At 40.8% G+C, this 19,411-nt stretch overlaps 1 protein-coding gene across 3 annotated transcripts in view; it reads right to left on the reverse strand.

Annotated features, from left to right (window-relative positions):
• Nucleotides 1–2,578: 2,578 nt before the first annotated feature.
• The window catches only part of SRPX (sushi repeat containing protein X-linked), a 117,225-nt gene continuing 100,392 nt past the window's right edge, over nt 2,579–19,411 (reverse strand). For all 3 annotated transcript variants that reach the window (XM_035003016.1, XM_035003007.1, XM_035002998.1), the window contains one exon: nt 2,579–3,081. In XM_035003016.1, the coding sequence (XP_034858907.1) occupies nt 2,898–3,081 (184 nt within the window). In that variant the 3' untranslated portion in view covers nt 2,579–2,897. The remainder of the gene's footprint in view (nt 3,082–19,411) is intronic.

The raw sequence follows: 19,411 nt of genomic DNA on the forward strand, positions 1-19,411 counted from the left end.
GCCTGCAAAGTTTTTGTTGAAAAATTACCTGACAGGCTTATGGGATTTCTTTTGTATATAACTGTCTTCTCTTGATGCTTTTAAATCTTTATCATTACTTTTGCCATTTTAATTATTATTAAAATACCAACTTGAGTTCATCTTCCTAGGGGCTCTCTATGCTTCCTGGACCTGATGTCTGTTTCCTTCCCCAGATTAGGGAAGTTTTCAGCTATTATTTCTTCAAATGAATGTTCTGACTCCTCTCTCTCTTCCTCTTTTGTGACCCCTGTAATGCAAATGTTAGGACATTTGATGATGTCACAGAGTCCCCTTAACCTAGTCTAACTTTTTTTATTGTTTTTCCTTTTCAGCTTGGTTGTTATCTATTATCATTTTGTTGATATCAGACTGTTGACCCATTTTTTTTTTTACAGTCTTTCATCTGTTATTGATTCTCTCTCACTTATTGGATTCTTCAGCTCTGACTGGTTCTTATTTTTTTTGAAGATTTTATTTATTTATTTGACAGAGAGAGACACAGCGAGAGAGGGAACACAAGCAGGAGGAGTGGGAGAAGGAGAAGCAGGCTTCCCGCCAAGCAGGGAGCCCGATGCGGGGCTCAATCCCAGGACCCCGGGATCATGACCTGAGCCAAAGGCAGACGCCCAACGACTGAGCCACCCAGGTGCCCCTGACTGGTTCTTTTTTAATTTTATATCTCTTTGTTAAAGTTCTTAGTTAGCACATCCTCTCTTTTCTTCAGTCCAATGAGTATCTTTATGACCATTATTTGGAATTTATCAGACATATTATCTGTTTTATTTAGTTCTTTTACTGTGATTTTGTCTTGTTCTTTCATTTAGGACACATTCCTCTGTCTCCACATTTTCTCCAACTCTGTGTCTCTGTGTATTTGGAAGGTCAGCCCTGTCTCCTGCTCTTCAAAGTAGTGGCATTGTGTAAAGGGTCCTGGGGTGCCCTATAACGCAATCCCGCCTGGTCACCAGATTCAGGCACTCTAGGGATGTCCCATGTCATGTTTGCACCCTCCTCTTGTGGCTGAGCCCTGATTGCCTCCAGCCCAGCTGTCTGCAGTAAGCTGCTTTGCCTGCTCTGAATGCATTGGGCAGGGTTGCCCCCTGTGCTGTTGAGAGGTCTGGCTGCCCTCACCACAGGCACCTTCGTGGACAAGGACAGCAGTCAGCCTAGCTGTGTGCAGGTAGACTTTATGATATAGCTGCAGGTGCACCAAAGGGTAGGGTGTGCTCCATGAACAGAGAGCTGAAAGGTCTGGCTGCTGGAGCTGTGAGTGTGCTGGTGTGGGAGCAGCAATCCCATGGGGGGGTGGTGCCAGTCCTGGCCAGGGCCACCTGCCAAGTGAGGCAGGGCAGGAGTCACTTCGGGAGCAGGCAGATTGAATTGGGTGGTTGCACACAAGATGGCCAGGTTGGAAGCATGCCATGCTAACGAGAGATGGACAGTGTTAGAAGTAGCTCCCAGAAGCATCTGGCTGTCTCGGCTGGGGAAGAGCAAGAAAAATGGTGCCCACCAGTCCTGTTCCAGAGGAATCTCCTGCAGATCTCAGCTCCTCTGACAGATGTTCTGAGATTAGTTGATAAATCTCCTTCATGTATACCCCAGGTGCTTATCAAACTGCTTCTGTGCTGTGTCTTGGGCCGTTATTTATATGCTGGCTCTTTAAGGGCAGGAACTCAGTTTCCTATCACCCTTGGGCTCTTCCAGAATTAAGCCCCAATAGTTTCCACAGCCAGACATTATGGGGAATTGTGTTCCCACTGCCAGAGGTACCTGGTGTGGGGTCTGATTGTCTTGCTTTTCCATGTTTGTGATGCCCCTCTTCTTTGCAGTTAGTTGTGCCAGGGGTTTGGTTCCCAACCCCATCTCCACTCCTCTTACCCTTTTTGACATGGCCTTCTCTCCATGACTAGCTATAGAAGATCGGTTCTGCCAGTCTTCAGGTAATTGTCAGAGTTAGCTATATACGTGTAGTTGATGCCTTGATGTGCCCATGGGATAAGGTGAGCTCAGGATCCTTCTCCATCTTCCGAATGTCTGTTTACGTTGATTCTAATAGTTCAACTGGTTAGTAGTTAGGGAGCTTTCTTTTTTTGCCAGAAAGTAGTGCTATAGCAGAAGTTCTTGGTTTCTCCTATGCGAACTGACTTGCTGCTAAGGTTTTGAGTGCACACATTAAAAAGCTGTTGGGAATAAAAAGGTGGTGGCAGAGTGGGGGTAAGTACGTGTTTAGTACTTGTGGCTTTGGGTGTGGCCTGGTAGGACTATCTTCCAGGGGAGGGTCCCAGAACATGGACTTCCAGCAACAGGGTGATGAGCCCTCTGTCTTTGGGGGAAAAACAAAAGGGGAGAATTGGTGCTTGTTTATGTTCTCACAGTGATTGAAGGCTTACCTCTTTAATTTTTGGCTTGTTGCTGTAATCAGTTACTCCACCACCTGAAAGCACAGCTCTCCCAGCTCAGCTGAGCTCCTCCTGATGAAAGAAATTACATTTTTCCATTCCTAAAGCCACTGAGCAAGTATGGCTTATGCTTAAAACATAAAATGAGTTTTAATAAATTTGCTCCAAAATATTTTATTAAGTTTTATATAAAAAACTAAATAGAAGTTATGTGTTACACTGAATAACACACTGAAAACATGTGTATGGTTGTGGTTTCTAATTTCTCTATAAAATTAACCAGCCGTGATGGAATAAAGAGAAAGAGTACATATCCTATTCACCATTTTGGGGGGTACACTTCAAAGTACAAAAAGCATAATAGACTTTAAAAATTACAAATAAAAATCTGTACATCAAGGATATTTTTATGGCCTTTCCGCGTGCATAGCACTATGTAGAACGAGAGGAGGAACTGCCAAGAGAGGAACCATCGCATCAGGTGTTACAGGTCTGGCCCATTTGAGCTTGCAGGACCATCTCCTCTTTTCTCAAGGGGAAAGTATCGATCAGGTTGAAGAGGGCCACAGGCATCACCAGGGAGACATAGCGCTCCTTGTCCATGCCATGCTTATCCACTAGCACCATACTGAAGGAATAGAGTGGGATTCGCAGCAACAACCTAGGGCAGACAAAGAGAAGACTGTCAAACCTGACTCCCAAGGGTTCTGTTGGACCAACCAGAGCACTATAGTGACAGTATGCAGAGAAAGGCTTACTACCGCCGACTTACTCATCTGAAGACCCTTGCTACTCACAGTATGGTGCTTGGACTAACAGCGTCACTGGAGAATCCCATGCTCCACCCTGAACCTGCTGAATTACAATCTGAGTTACTAACAAGATCCCCAAATGAATGGTATGCACGTGAAAGGTTAAGTAGTACCGCTTCGCAACCGTCAGGAAGACACCGGGCCTGCCTCCGTGCACTATGTGCCAATAGTTACTACAAGGTATGTACGAAAATACTAATAGATTTTTTGCATTAAATTGGAGTCAACCCAAATTTACAGACTAGGTCTGCACAACCATGTACATACTAGAACTAGGGCCATGGTTAATAGGGGTGATTTTGCCCTCTAGGGAATATCCGGCTATGTCTGGACACATTTTTTTGTTGGCACAGAGAAGGGAAACGTCTAGCCTCTAGGGAGACGGAAGCCTCCCCCAGCAAAGAATTAGCTAGCCCCAAATGCCAATAGTACTGAGGCTGAAAAACCCTGGACTAGGTGAAGCTGACTGAAGGTAAGTCTCCAAACATTGTAGTTCTGGCCCATTCTGGCTTATTCAGTAGCCAGCTCAGGACTGCACAGTTAGAGGAGATTAAGCTTGGTCTACACTCTAGGTATATTAACTTGGTTAATTTTAATTTCTGCCTCAAATAATTCCCTCCCAAAAAGTCTGATTTTTTCTACTCTATCATGCTAGAATTTATATTGTGTAAAATAATGATTTTTATATGAACAGAAACATGTTCAGATGAAATAAGCCAGAGAAAGCAACCAAGCTGATCAGCTGAACCCATTGAAAAATAAGCCCAGTTTTTTTGATGTAGTGTTCCATGATTCATTGTTTACGTATAACACCCAGTGCTCCATTCAATACATACCCTCTTTAATACCCATCACCAGGCTAACCCATCCCCCTACCCGCCTCCCCTCTAGAAGCCTCAGTTTGTTTCTCAGAGTCCAGTGTCTCTCATGGTTCATCTCTCCCTCCGATTCCCCCCCCCTTCATTTTTCCCTTCCTGCTTTTTTTCTTTTTAACACATAATGCATGATTTGTTTCAGAGGTACAGGTCTGTGATTCAACAGTCTTACACACTTCACAGCGCTCACCATAGCACATACGCTCCCCGGTGTCTATCACCCAGCCACCCCGTCCCTCCCACCCACCACTCCAACAAGCCTCAGGTTGTTTCCTGAGATTAAGAATTCCTCATTATCAGTGCCACTCAGTCTCGATTTTACTTTTGACTTTACTTATCCAGAGGTTATGTGTAAGGCAGAATACACACTGCCATCTGTATTTAAAATGAAATATTTTTCCTCCCACAAAAGGATCAAGGGAAAAATATTCATTACTTAAAATCCAAACTGACTACACTTGCTCCTGCCTTTTAAGAGAGTTTTGGGTAAGATGGGAATAATTTATATTTTATCTCAGTGGGAGGTTAAATTGCTAATCCACCAATAATGACTAGAAGGAAAAGAAAGACAACATTAAAATATCTCTACCAGGTCTCCTGAGACGTAAGAGGGAAGCTCAGGAGTAGCTGACTGAGAAATGCATTAATGGAATGTTTGTAGACCATGAAGTGGGGCAAAATGGAGATAAACTGTGCTGCATCTTTAAAGAGAGGAGTATTTAGGTTTTTCTGGGGGAGAGGGGGATGTCCTAGGGCAGAAGGGTCCCAGAAAACAAGCGAAGAAAGCCGGTCTGGAAGGAGAAAAGGGCCAAGCAATGTTGTGGTGGTTGGAGCCTGTGGGTTGCCTGTGGGGCAGCCAATGAGGGACTGGAGCATTTGATGTTATAGTGCTTCTGACGCTAGGATGGAAATCTCCCATGGTGTCACCATCTGCTCCACACACATTCCTCATGTGAGCCTTGTGCCTTGACTGACAGAATATAAAGAGGAAAAACGACCATGGGAAGAAATGAGTGTTCAGGCCAGCAGGCTATCAACAGTCACTGGAGTATATCCCACCATGGCCAAGAGAACACAGAAATCTTGGGGATGGATGATGGGACACCCCACAGGTTGGAGTGGTGGTGCCAGCAGTGTGTTAGAGTTACATAAATGCCTGTCATCAGACTGGAATGAGCTCTTCCTGGAGAATCTTCTAGAAAACTCTGCAGACTCAAAAAATAATACGGGATGTTCTGTTTCAAGATGGCAAAGGAAGAATATCCTGAACTCCCCTCCTCCCATGGACACAAGAAATTTACAACTACATATGGAACAATTTCTTCTGAAAAAACACCTGAGACCAGCCAGAGTGACTACTACATTTCAGAAAATGAGAACAAAGCCACATCCAAGCAGGTATGAAAAGCTGAGCTACAGTCTCAGCAAAAAATCCACATGCCCAGCACAGTAATACCAATCAAGAGGGAGCTGAAAACCTGGAGCTTTTCCCCGAGGATCAGAGTATTTCCACCCCTCTTGGGGAACCCTGTCTTGAGATCTGCACGAGGGAGCTCTCCCCAAATGGCTAGTTTTGAAAACTAATAGGGCTCAAGCACATGAGATGTGCAGGTCTGTGGTAAACTGAGAAATGGTGCTGACAGGGCTCCACATGCAAACTCACCCCAAAGTGCAACCCAGGAGCAGCCATTTGAAAAACACCCAGACATCAGGTGAGAGAGGCTCCTGATTGGGGGGCAGGGGCCTGAGGGAGAGTCTCCAGGGACAGAGGTTCGTGGGTGCCATTTTCACACTCCACCTCTGTCTTGCTAAGGCTAGTGGAAGCCATCTCTCTTTTCTTAGTTTTGGCCTTTGGGCTACTTCATTATACTCTAGCCAGCAGGTGCCATCTTTGTGCTATCCTGCCTTCTAAAGCTGGTGGGCACGGTCTCTCTCCATCCATTCCTTGCTCCCCGTCGTGCACACTCAAGCTCTCTTGCTTCCAGTCTGTCCATCGTGCTCACTTTCCCTCCAGCTCTGTCCATCTCTCTCTTCCCCAGCTCTCGCATGCACTCCCTCTCTGTCACACTCGTCTTCTCTCCATCTGTCCTTTGCACACTTGTTCCCCATTTCTCTCTCCCTTTCCCTCTCCTTCTCTCTGTGTGTCCATCTCTTGCTTTGTCTGTGTGTGTCTCCTATGCTCCATCCCCCTTCTCCCTTTTATCCTTCTCTTTCTCAAGCCCTGTTTCTCTGTATGTGTCTATGTTGGTGTGTCTTTCTACCTCTTTATCTCTCCCCATGTAGGTCTCGGTCTTTCTGTCTGTCTGTCTCAGCTTCCCCCTCTCTTCCTCTCTCTCCTTCTCTTTTTTCCCCTACCCCTCTCTACATCCCTCTCACTCCATCTCGGTCCATGTCTCTTTCTCTGTGTCCATCTCCCCCACTCTGTCTCTCTCATTCTTCTCCCCCATATCACTCTACCCCCCCATTTGTGTGTCTCTCTCTCCTTTGCTCCTGTCCCCTCTTTACCCCCACCTCCCTCTATCCTTTTCCTCTTTCTAACCATCTCCTTACAATTATTTGTGTCTTGGTCTCTCCCTGTGTGTGTCCCTCTCTTCTTTGCTCTGTCCCCCTCCCTCTCTGTCTCTCTTTATCCCTTTTTCAGTGAGTACCATCCTTTGCACTCTCCCTTTGCTTCACTCAAGCTGGTGGGCCCCATCTTCACACACTCCATCTGCCTCCCTACAGCTCACTAGTATTTTCCAGAAAGGAGTGTACACCTTTTCTGGCTCCCTGATACTCACTGATGCTGCTGCCAAGACACTTCTATATCATCTGGCTCTTGGGCCAGTGTTGCTTACACCTATAGGTCCTACAAGATGGTAACCAACAGGAAAAAGTTCTTAAACAGCTACCACCTTCAGGAGACAGCAGTTAGTTCAGACCCAGGAGTTCAGTCTTTCTGTGAAAGAGGTCTATTAGCTTATCATCATAGCTACAGCACGTGGGATGGGCTTTTCATTAAATATACATCTAGGGACTGACTGTAAACCTTTCAGAGACCTTGGAGGGGAGATGCTATCTCTGTACTCTCCGTCTGCTGCTCTCCAGAGTCCTAGCAGCTATGGGAGGGGACCTCACATAGTTTTTTACATCTGGTGCCATGGTTTTTGTGGATGCCACACAGAGGATACCCCTTAATCACTTGGCTCTAGTGGCCAAAAAGACTTAACATTCCTGGGTGCCACCAGACTGTAACAATCAAGAAGACAGTTCTTGGTAGGCTATCACCTCTGGGGCACTGCACAGACAGATTAAAACAGATCCCATCTTTCTGTGAAAAATTCCTATTTCCTTATCCTGGAGCTTCATCCTGAGGGGCAGGCTTCAGCTTTAGCACACATCTAGGAACCTATAGGTCCTAGAAAAGAGCTTATTCACTTGTCTGAGGTCCCAATTTTTGTGACTGCCACCCAGGGGACACCTCCCGATCACACAGCTCAGATGACCAGTGGAGCTAACATTTACAGTCCCACAGCACTATATGTATATTTGCATCCTTAACAGCTGCTGGTTGGGGGTCTGGCTTCCAATGAGCCTGAATCTAAGTGCTAAGATTCTCACCGTTGGTACACGGATACATACTGGCACACTCTCAAATATTGGAAGCTACTGAAAATAAAATAGTCTGCTTAGAGAATCAGAAAGGTTTGAGAGAACCAAAAGCTAGGGCACAGATGACCAATAAAGATCATCTCCTATATAAGACCACCATTTCAACATTGGGAGAAGTGGCTGTTTCATCTAATGCAACAGAAGAATATGCTCCAAACAACATAGCAAGATCAAACCTTGGAAAACAAACCTTAATAAAATGGAGAAAAGTAATCTACCTGATAAACAGTTCAAAGTAATGATCATAAAAATGCTCACTGAACTCGGAAAAAGAATGGTTTAGTACAGTGAGAACTTCAAAAAAGAAAATATAAGTACCAAACAGAAGTCACAGACCCGAAGAATTCAATAACCGAATTTAAAAATATGTAAGAGGAATTCAACAAACTAAATGAAGCAGAAGAAATAATCAGTGAGCTCAAAGACAGGGCAGAAGAATTTTAAATTTTTCTTTTTGCTGCTCTGAATGGGTAAACAATGAAAATAGCTTAAAGGACATATGGAACAACAGAAAACAGACTAACATTTGCATATAATATGGTTCGATTAGACTATCAGCATGTATTTTCAACAGAAACTTTGCAGGCCAAAGGGAGTGGCAGGATACATTCAAAGTGTTCAAAGAAAACAGCTTCCAAGCAAGAATATTCTATTCAACAAAATTATTCAGAATTGAAGGAGACATAGTTTTGCAGACAAGCTAAAGGAGTTCACCACCACTAAACCACCCTTACAAGAAAGGGTAAAGGGACTTCTTTATGCTGAAAAGAATGGGCACTAATTAGTAACAAGAAAATATATGAAAGTATACATCTCATTGGTAAAGGTAAATACATAGTAAAGGTAGTGGATTTATCACATAAAGTTAGTATAAAAGGTGAAAATACATTAAGTAGTAAAAATAACTATAACTACAATAAGTTAAGGGATACACAAGATAAAAAGATGTAGTTGTGACATCACAAACATAAAACATAGTCTTTGGGTAAATACCTAGTAGGGCAATTGCTGGATCAGAGGGGAGTTCTATTTTTAACTTTTTGAGGAACCTCCATAGTGTTTTCCACAGTGGTTGTACCAGTTTGCATTCTCCCCCAACAGTGCACAAAGGTTCCCCTTTCTCCACATTCTCAATACCTGTTGTTTGTGTTGACTTTAGCGATTCTGACGGGTGTGAGGTGATATCTCACTGTGGTTTTGATTTGCATTTCTCTGATGATGAGTAGTATTGAACATCTTTTCATGTGTCTATTGGCCACCTGTAGGTCTTCTCTGGGTAGGGAGAAGTGTACATTTTAAAATTTTTGAGTGTTAAATTGCATAAGCTCTTTTGATATTTTGGATACTAACTCTTTATCAGATAGGTCATTTGCAAATACCTTCTCCCATTCAGTAGGCTGCCTTTTAGTTTTGCTGATGGTTTCCTTCACTGTGCAGAAGCTTTTTATCTTGATGAAGTCCCAATAGTTTATTTTTGTTTTTGTTTCCCTTGCCTCAGGAAACATATGTACAAGGAAGTTGCTATGGCTGACGTCAAAGAGGTTATGGTCTGTGTTCTCTAGGATTGTTATGGTTTCATGTCTCACATTTAGGTCTTTCATCCATTTTGAATTTTTGTGTATGGTATAAGAAAGTGGTTTAGTTTCTTCCTTTTACAGGTTTCTGTCCAGTTTTCCCAACACCATTTGTTGAAAAGACTTTTTTTTTTTTCCATTGGATATTCGTTCCTGCTTTGTCAACAATTAATTGACCATATATTTGTGGGTTCTTTTCGGGGTTTTCTATTCTGTTCCATTGCCCTATGTGTCTATTTTCGTGCCAATACCATACTGTTTTGATTACTACAGCTTTGTAATATATCTTAAAGTCTGGAATTGTGATGCCTCCAGCTTTGCTTTTCTTTTCCAAGGTTGCTTTGGCTATTTGGGGTCTTTTGTGGTTCCATACAAATTTCAGGATTATCTGTTCTAGCTCTGTGAAAAATGCTGGTGGTATTTTGATAGGGATTGCATTAAATGTGTAGATTTCTTTGGGTAGTATAGACATTTTTTTTTTTAAAGATTTTATTTATTTATTTGAGACAGAGAGAATGAGAGAGAGCATGAGAGGGAGGAGGGTCAGAGGGAGAAGCAGACTCCCTGCCGAGCAGGGAGCCCGATGCGGGACTCGATCCTGGGACTCCAGGATCATGACCTGAGCCGAGGGCAGTCGCTTAACCAACTGAGCCACCCAGGCGCCCTGGGTAGTATAGACATTTTAACAGTATTTGTTCTTCCAATCCATGAGCATGGAATGTCTTTCCATTTCTTTGCATTGTCTTCAATTTCTTTCATCAGTGTTTTATAGTTTTACAGAGTACAGGTCTCTCACCTCTTTGGTTAGGTTTATTCCCAGGTATCTTATTTTTGGTGCAATTTTAAATAAGTTTTTCTCAATTCTATACACCAATAATGAAGCAGTAAAAATACAATAGGTTTCTATACATTGATTTTGTATCCTGTGACTTTACTGAATTCATTTATCAGTTCTACCAGTTTTTTGGTGGAGTCTTTCAGGTTTTCTACATAGAATATCATGTCATCTGTAAATATTAAAAATTTTAATTCTTCCTTTCCAATTTGGATGCATTCTTTTTGTTGGCTGATTGCTGTGGCTAGAACTGCCAGTACTCTGCTGAATAAAAGTGGTGAGAGTGGACATCTTTGTCTTGTTCCTGACCTTAGGGAGAAAAAGCTCTGTTTTTCCCCATTAAGGATGATGTTCTCTGTTTTTTTTTTACATATGGCCTTTATTATGTTGAGGTAGTTTCCCTCTAAGCCTTTGTTAAGGGTTTTTTTTTTCTGCATCAATTGAAATGATCATATCGTTCTGATCCTTTCTCTTATTGATGTGATGTATCACATTGAGTGATTTGTGAATATTGAACCATCCTTGCAACCCAGGAATAAGTCCCACTTGATTGCAGTGAATGATTTTTAATGTATTGTTGGATTCAGTTTGCTTGTATTTTGTTGAGGACTTTTGTATCTATGTTCATCAGAGAAATTGGCACGTACTTCTTTTTTGTGGTGTCTATCTGGTTTTGGTATCAGGTAATGCTGGCCTCATAGAATGAATTTGGAAGTTTTCCATTTTTTAGAATATTTTGAGAAGAATAGGTATTAACACTTCATTAAATGTTTGGTAGAATTTTCCTTTGAAGATAGCTGGCCCTTGAGTTTTGTTTGTTGGGAGTTTTTTGATTACAGGCTCAATTTCTTTGCTGGTACTGTTCAAGTTTTCTATTTCTTGGTTCAGCTTTGGTAGGTGATAGGTTTCTCGGCATTTATCCGTGTCTTCTAGGTTGTCCAATTTGTTGGCATATAGTTGTTCATAATATTCTCTTATAACTGTATTTCTGTGGTGTTGGTTATTTCTCTCCTCTCATTTGTGATTTATTTGAGTCCTTTCTCTTTTTTCTTGATAAGTCAGGCTAGAAGTTCATCAATTTTATTAATTTTTTCAAAGAACCAGCTCCTGGTTTCACTTACCTATTCTATTGGTCTTTTAGTTTCTATATCATTTATTCTGATCTAATCTTTGTTCTTTTTCTAGCTCCTTTAGGTGTACCATTAGGTTGAGATTTTTCATGCTTCTTGAGGTAGGCCTGTATTGCTATGAACTTCCCATTTAGAACTGCGTTTACTGCATCCCAAAGGTTTTTGACCATTGTGTTTTCATTTTCATTTGTTTCCATGTAGTTTTTTTTATTACTTCTTTGATTTCCTGGTTAAATAATAGTGGTGAGAGTGGGCATCCTTGTCTTGTTCCTGACCTTATTGGAAAACCTTCAGTTTTTTGACATCAAGCATGATGTTAGATGTGGGCTTGGCATATATAGCCTGTGTTATGTTGAGGTTTGTTTCCTCTATACTTTGTTGAGAGTTTTCATCATAAACAATGTTGAGTATATTCTTTTTATCCTTCATTTTGTAAATGTGGTGTATCATGTTGAACAGATGTTGAACCGTCCTTGCATCCCTGAAAGAAATCCCACTTGATCATGGTGAATGATCCATTTATTGTATTGTTGAATTCAGCTTGCTAGTGTTTTGTTAAGGATTTTTGCAACTATGTTCATTAGGGATATTGGGCTTTTCTTCTAGTGTCTTGTAGTGTCTTCATCTGGTTTTGGTATCAGGGAAATTCTGGCCTCATAAAATAAGCTTGGAAGTGTTCCATCCTCTTCCATTTTTAGGAACGGTTTGAGAAGGATTGTTATTAATCATCTTCTTTGAATGTTTGCTATAATTCACCAGTGAAGCTATGTGGACCTGGTCTTCTGTTTGGTGGACAGTTTTTTGATTACTGATTCAATAGCCTTACTAGAAATTGGTGTGTTCAGATATTCTATTTCTTCATGATTCAGTTTGGGAAAGTTAAATGTTTCTAGAATTTTATACATTTCTTCTAGGTTGTCTAATTTGTTAGCATATAATTGTTCATAGTAGATTATGATTTTCTGTATTCTTATATTATCAGTTGTGACATCTCTTTCATTTCTGATTTTACTTATTTGAGCCCTCTTTTATTTCTTTGTCAATCTAGCTAAAGGTTTATCAGTATTGCCGTCTTTTCAAAAAGCTAGCTCTTCTTTCATTGATCTTTTCTATTGTGTGTTTCATTTATTTTCACTCTGAACTTTATTTCCTTTCTTTTGTTTTGGCCTTCACTTGTTCTGGTTGAGGTGTAAAGTTACATTGAGGTAGGCATTTATCACTATGAATTTTCCTTTTAGAACTGCTTTTATTTTCTTTTTTTGGTCTCAAGCTATTTTGTTGATAAATAGAATTTTATTTTATTTTTTTCTAGAGTACAAAGTATTTTTTTTTATTAAAGATTTCATTTTTATTTATTTGACAGAGACAGAGACAGTGAGAGCAGGAACACAAGCAGGGGGAGTGGGAGAGGGAGAAGCAGGCTTCCTGCTGAGCCAGGAGCCCAATGTGGGACTCGATCCCAGGACCCTGGGATCATGACCTGAGCCAAAGGCAGTTGCTTAACCAACTGAGCCACCCAGGCGCCCAAAGTATTATATATTTTAAAAGGGCACTAGTGACATTAAACATTCTCCAGAATAGATCACATATTAGGCCAGAAACAAGCCTTAACAAAATGAAAAAATCATAGTCATAACTTGCATCTTTTCTGACCACAATGCTATGAAACTAGAAGTCAACCACAAGAAAAAATCTGGAAAGACCACAATACATGGAGGTTAAAAAATATGCTACCTAACAATGATTCACAAATCTACTAAAGCTAGATTGACAAAGAAATAAAAGAGGGCTCAAATAAGTAAAATCAGAAATGAAAGAGATGTCACAACTGATAATATAAGAATACAGAAAATCATAATCTACTATGAACAATTATATGCTAACAAATTAGACAACCTAGAAGAAATGTATAAAATTCTAGAAACATTTAACTTTCCCAAACTGAATCATGAAGAAATAGAATATCTGAACACACCAATTTCTAGTAAGGCTATTGAATCAGTAATCAAAAAACTGTCCACCAAACAGAAGACCAGGTCCACATAGCTTCACTGGTGAATTATAGCAAACATTCAAAGAAGATGATTAATAACAATCCTTCTCAAACCGTTCCTAAAAATGGAAGAGGATGGAACACTTCCAAGCTTATTTTATGAGGCCAGAATTTCCCTGATACCAAAACCAGATGAAGACACTACAAGACACTAGAAGAAAAGCCCAATATCCCTAATGAACATAGTTGCAAAAATCCTTAACAAAACACTAGCAAGCTGAATTCAACAATACAATAAATGGATCATTCACCATGATCAAGTGGGATTTCTTTCAGGGATGCAAGGACGGTTCAACATCTGTTCAACATGATACACCACATTTACAAAATGAAGGATAAAAAGAATATACTCATCAATAGATGCAGAAAAACAATTTGCAAAACTCAATATTGTTTATGATGAAAACTCTCAACAAAGTATAGAGGAAACAAACCTCAACATAACACAGGCTATATATGCCAAGCCCACATCTAACATCATACTTGATATCAAAAAACTGAAGGTTTTCCAATAAGGTCAGGAACAAGACAAGGATGCCCACTCTCACCACTATTATTTAACATAGTATTAGAAATCCTACCCACAGCAGTTAGGAAAGTAAATCAAAGGCATCCAAATTGGAAAGGAAGTATTAAAGCTGTCACTATTTACAGAGGACATATTATATACAGAAACAGAAAATCCTAAAGATTGCACCAATATAGAATACATGAATTCAGGAATGTTACAGGATGCAAAATCAAGATGCAAAAATCTTTTGCATTTCTCTACACTAATAATGAAGTATCAGAAAGAAAATTAAGAAAACAAGCACTTTCACAATTGCATGAAAATGAATAAAATACCTAGGAATAAATTCAAGGAGGTTAAAGACCTGAACACTGAAATCTTTAAGACATGGATGAATGAAATTGAAGAAAATACACAGAAAAAAAAGATATTCCATGCTCATGAATTGGGATATTGTTAAAATGTCCATACTACCCAAAGCAATATACAGATGCAATCCCTATCAAAATTCTAATTGTATTTTTCACAGAAACAGAACAAAAAAAAATCATTAAACTTGTATGGAAGCACAAAAGATGCTGACTAGCTAAAACAATTTTGAGAAAGAAGAACAAAGCTGGAGGCAATAGGCGCCTTGATTTCAAACTATATTACAAAACCAATCAAAACACTATGGTACTGTCATAAAATCAGACACATAGGTCAGTGTAACAGAATAGGGAGCCCAGAAATAAACCCACACACATATGGTCAATTTATGACAAAAGAGCCAAGACTTTACAATGGGGAAAGGACGATTCCTTCAATAAATATTTTTGGGAAAACTGGACCACTATCATACACTGTATACAAAAATAAACTAAAAAGTGCCTTAAAGACTTGAATGTAAGACGTAAAACCCTAACATATAGGAGAATATATAGTCAGTAAATCCATCATCACCGTGATGCTTTTTTGGATTTGACCAAAAGTAGAGGCAACAAAAGCAAAAATAAACAAGTGGAAATACATCAAATTAAAAAGTTTCTGCATAGGCAATTATCAACAAAATGAAAAAGCAACCTACTGAATTAGACAAAGTATTTGCAACTCATACCTGAGAAGAGACTAATATCCAAAATATATAAAGAGCTCATACAACTCAGTAACAAAACAAACACAAAGTAAAAAATGGGCAGAGGAATTGCATAGATGTTTTCCCACAGAAGACATACCCATGGCCATCAACTACATAGCTGTTAACAGGTCCCAGAGCATTCAATTAGGAATATCCTGGTTTATTTATTTTTTTTTTAAAGATTTTTTTTTTATTTATCTGACAGAGATACAGCAAGAGAGGGAACACAAGCAGCGGGAGTGGGAGAGGGAGAAGCAGGCTTCCCATGGAGCAGGAAGCCCGATGCGGGGCTCAATCCCAGGACCCTGGGACCATGACCTGAGCCGAAGGCAGACGCTTAACGACTGAGCTACCCAGGCGCCCCTGGTTTATTTTTTTTTAATCACTTCGCCACCAAAGAAAAAGAGAAAGAAAAAAGAAAACGTGCTGAACATCACTAATCAGAGAAGTGGAAATCAAAACCACAGGGAAATAACACCTCACTCCTGTTAGAATGGCTATTATCAGAAAGACAAAAAGTATGTGTTCGTGGGGGAGATGGGTGTACCATCTCCTGGGTGGTACAGTCAGTTAAGCATCTGACTCTTAGTTTTGGCTCCAGTCATAATCTCAGGGTCATGAGATTGAGCCCCGCATCATGCTCTGCACTCAGCTGGGAATCTGCTTAAGACTCTATCCCTCTCCTTCTCCTCTCCCCCTTTTCCCCCCCCACACCACTCCCCTCTCAAATTAGTTTTTTTTAATATTTTATTTATTTGACAGAGAAAGAGTGCAAGAGAGGGGACATAAGCAGGGGGAGTGGGAGAGGGAGAAGCAGGCTTCCTGCGGATCAGGGAGCCCGATGAGGAGCTCGATCCCAGGACCCTGGGATCATGACCTGAGCCGAAGGCAGATGCTTAATGACTGAGCCACCCAGGCGCCCCTCAAATTAATAAATCTTGAAGAAAAAAAAAGCATTAGTGAGGATGTGGAGAAAGGGAACACTTGGGCACTGTTGGTGACAATGTATACTGGTGCAGTCATTTTGGAAAACAGTATGGATATTCCTCAAAAAAATTAGTATATGATTGTCCAAACTCCACTTTTGGGGGTTTATCTGAAGAAAATTAAAAAAAACTTGAAAAGGTATATGCACCCTCGTCTTTACTCCAGCATTATGTACAATAGCCAAGAGATGGAAACAATGTAAGTGTCCATCAATGGGCAAATGGATAAAGTATATTTGGTATGAAAAGGACAGTGGACCTTTTCATACCAAATATACTTGAAGCATAATAGTTCACTAAATCTGTTTCAGACTATGGAGAATTTGTATAATAGGATCTACTGCGCAACAGAAACCAGAAATTGCTATCAATGGAAAATTTGAAAAATAAAAAATATATGGTGTACACACTAGTACACACACTAGAACATTATTCAGCCATATTAAAGAATAAAATGTTGCCATTTGTGACAATATGGATGGACCTTATGGACATTATCCTAAGTGAAATAAATCAGAGGACAAATACCATGTGGTATAACCTATATGCAGAATCTAAAACCACAAACAAGAAAACAAACAAAAAAACCCAAACTCATAGATACAAAGGACAAATCAGTGGTTACCAGAGGCAGGGGGTTAGGGATGGGTAAAATGTGTGAAGGGGGCCAAAAGGTAGAAACTTCTAGATCGAAAATAAATCATGGGAATTAATGTGCAGCATGGCAGTTATAGTTAATAAACTACATCACATATTTGAAAGTAGCTAAGAGTAAATCTTAAAATTTCACAAGGAAAAAATGTAGCTACATATGGCGATGGATGTTAACCAGACTTAACATGATGATCATTTTGCAATAAGTACAAATAATGAATCCTTATGTTGTATACTTGTATAGGGTCAATTATACCTCAAAAATAATATGGATATAAAAATAATGGCATCCTTTGTCCCTATCACCCTTGTAATTGCTGGAAAGTTACTCTAGGGAACATGAATTTGCCCATACCTTCATGCCTTAAAAAACATCAGAGCTGGGGCACCTGGGTGGCTCAGTTGATTAGGCATCCAATTCTTGGTTTCGGCTCAGGTCATGATCTTAGGGTCCTGGGATCAAGCCCCGCATCGGGTTCCACGCTCATGGGAATCTGCTTGAGATTCTGTCCTCTCTGTGCCTCTCCCCCCACATGCGCATGCTCACGCTCTCTCTAAAATAAATCTTGGGGCTCCTGGGTGGCTCAGTCATTAAGCGTCTGCCTTCAGCTCATGTCATGATCCCAGGGTCCTGGGATCAAGCCCCGCATCGGGCTCCCTGCTCTGTGGGTAGCCTGCTTACCCCTCTCCCACTTCCCCTGCTTATTATGTTCCCTCTCTCACTGTGTCTCTGTCAAAATCTTTTAAAAAATTAAATAAAATAAATCTTTAAAAAAACACCTGAGACGGGGCACCTGGGTGGCTCAGTCAGTTAAGCAGCTGCCTTCAGCTCAGGTCATGATCCCAGAGTCCTAGGATCAAGCCCTGCATCAGGCTCCCTGCTCAGTGGGAAGCCTGCTTCTCCCGCTGCCTGCCACTTCCCCTGCTTGTGCTCTTTCAAATAAATAAAATATTTCATAAATAAACAAACAAACAAACACGTGTGAGTGAGAAAACAGGGAGGTGGGAACTTTTCAACACCAGGCGTTGCTGCTGCCTGTTAATTGTTTTATCATGGCTTCAGTGCCATTTGAAAATAGTACTCTAACCAGACAAGAGAAGTTTTAGATTCTCCAGGCATTCTGCATCTCCTGTTCTTTCATGCTTTCCATTCTTTGCTTAAATTGGCTCTTTTCATCTGCACTAGACTCTAGGGTGAATTCAAAGGGAAAAAGATAAAACATCCATCTACCAAGTCCCTTATTCCTCACTGATAGGTCTGATAAAGGGGTCATGTGGCCTACACTGAATCCATTAAGTAATTCATGGACAGATCATCTCTGCGTGACATCTACCTGGACTATCTTCTGGCTACCCAGTAATGATTGACCCTCTTTTTATAGGCTGCTTTGCAAAATTTCCACTTCAAAGTTGTGAAGTCTTTGGTAAAACGCTAGGCCAGTGGTTCTCACAGTGTGAGCCCCAGACCACCAGCTTTGGCCACACATGGGAACATGCCTGAAGTGCCAGTTCTCAGGCCCCAGCCTAGACCTACTGAAGCAGACGCTGTGGGAGTGGGGCCTGAATTCTGTGTTTTAACAGTGTTCCAGGCGATTCTGAGGCTGCTCAGGTTTGAGAAGCACTGAGTAATTCATGTATGCAATTTCTTTGTTGCTTTGGTCATCCCCAGCCTGCAGAAGTCTATAGTCACCCCAACATCTACAACTTGAGTGATAGAAGTTTTTGTCTTAAATCAGATTTTTCTGTTCTTCAAATTTCAATAGTTTAAAATCACATCACATCAAAATTTTATCAAGATTCCCTCTCTATTTATCTGTAATCCAAAGACTAACATTTAGCCGATTCTGTGACAGGTTTTTAAAAAATCATGAGTGCAGGGTATGAGCAGGTAGGTCTAAATTACCAACAGCTTCAAACACAGACGTTGAGAATTTTTGTTAGACATTTTCAGATGTCAACATAGTCCTCTCCTGAGTTTTGCGGTTTTCAACTTGAAAGAAGTGTAAATACACTCTTAGAGGCTACTCTTACCCCTGGAAATAGTAAATCTGTTTCAGTTTCCAATCATTTCCTCCACTTACTTAGCTCCAACATGGTGCCAGGCACTGTGCTAGGTATTGGATAGCAAATGTTGAGGAGATCTGGTGGTGACCTCAAAAGTGTCACCTCTAGAGAGGTCCTCGCAAATGCGACAGGACCAAAAAATGTATATATAAAAGCTTATGAGTATACCCAGCCTTCTCCCTCTTTCAGCCAACTAAAGGTAATTGAGGCATCCTCATTTCTTTTTCCCTCCCTTGCCCTCTGGGATTTTGACCTTGGTATGGATGGGGCACTCTTTTTGGGTGGAAAGGTATAAATCAAACGTGGGGGGTGCCAAAGGCAGAGGGAAAATAGACACATTAAAGAATCTATTGTGTCGATCTGTGACTTCACTGGCTCAGGACATATTTCTATCCTATACTCTCCCAAGGAATCTCTGTGAACCTCTGAACATCTGTGATGGGGCTCATCAAGTCCTCGTTCATTTTCTTCTTCTTGGGAATACAGAAACGCTGCATTTCCCAGGCTGCCTTGAAGTTCAGTCGCAATCACAGGATGAATTCTAGCCAATGGCCTTGGAGAGAACAATTTTCTGCTTCCAATGTGAAGCATGAAAGAGGAGTAGGGTTTATTTTTCCTTTCTTCCCCCTTTGCAGAAACCTGGAAGTCATGTCTTCTAAATGTTGATGCTACAAGATTGTGGGGCCACATCAGCCTGGGCCCCTGAAAGACTCTGAAGAGTAGTGACTA

Source organism: Mirounga leonina, unplaced genomic scaffold (assembly GCF_011800145.1).
Source record: "Mirounga leonina isolate KUSES-001 unplaced genomic scaffold, KU_Mleo_1.0 Mir_101609, whole genome shotgun sequence".
Taxonomy (NCBI): Eukaryota; Metazoa; Chordata; class Mammalia; order Carnivora; family Phocidae; genus Mirounga; species Mirounga leonina.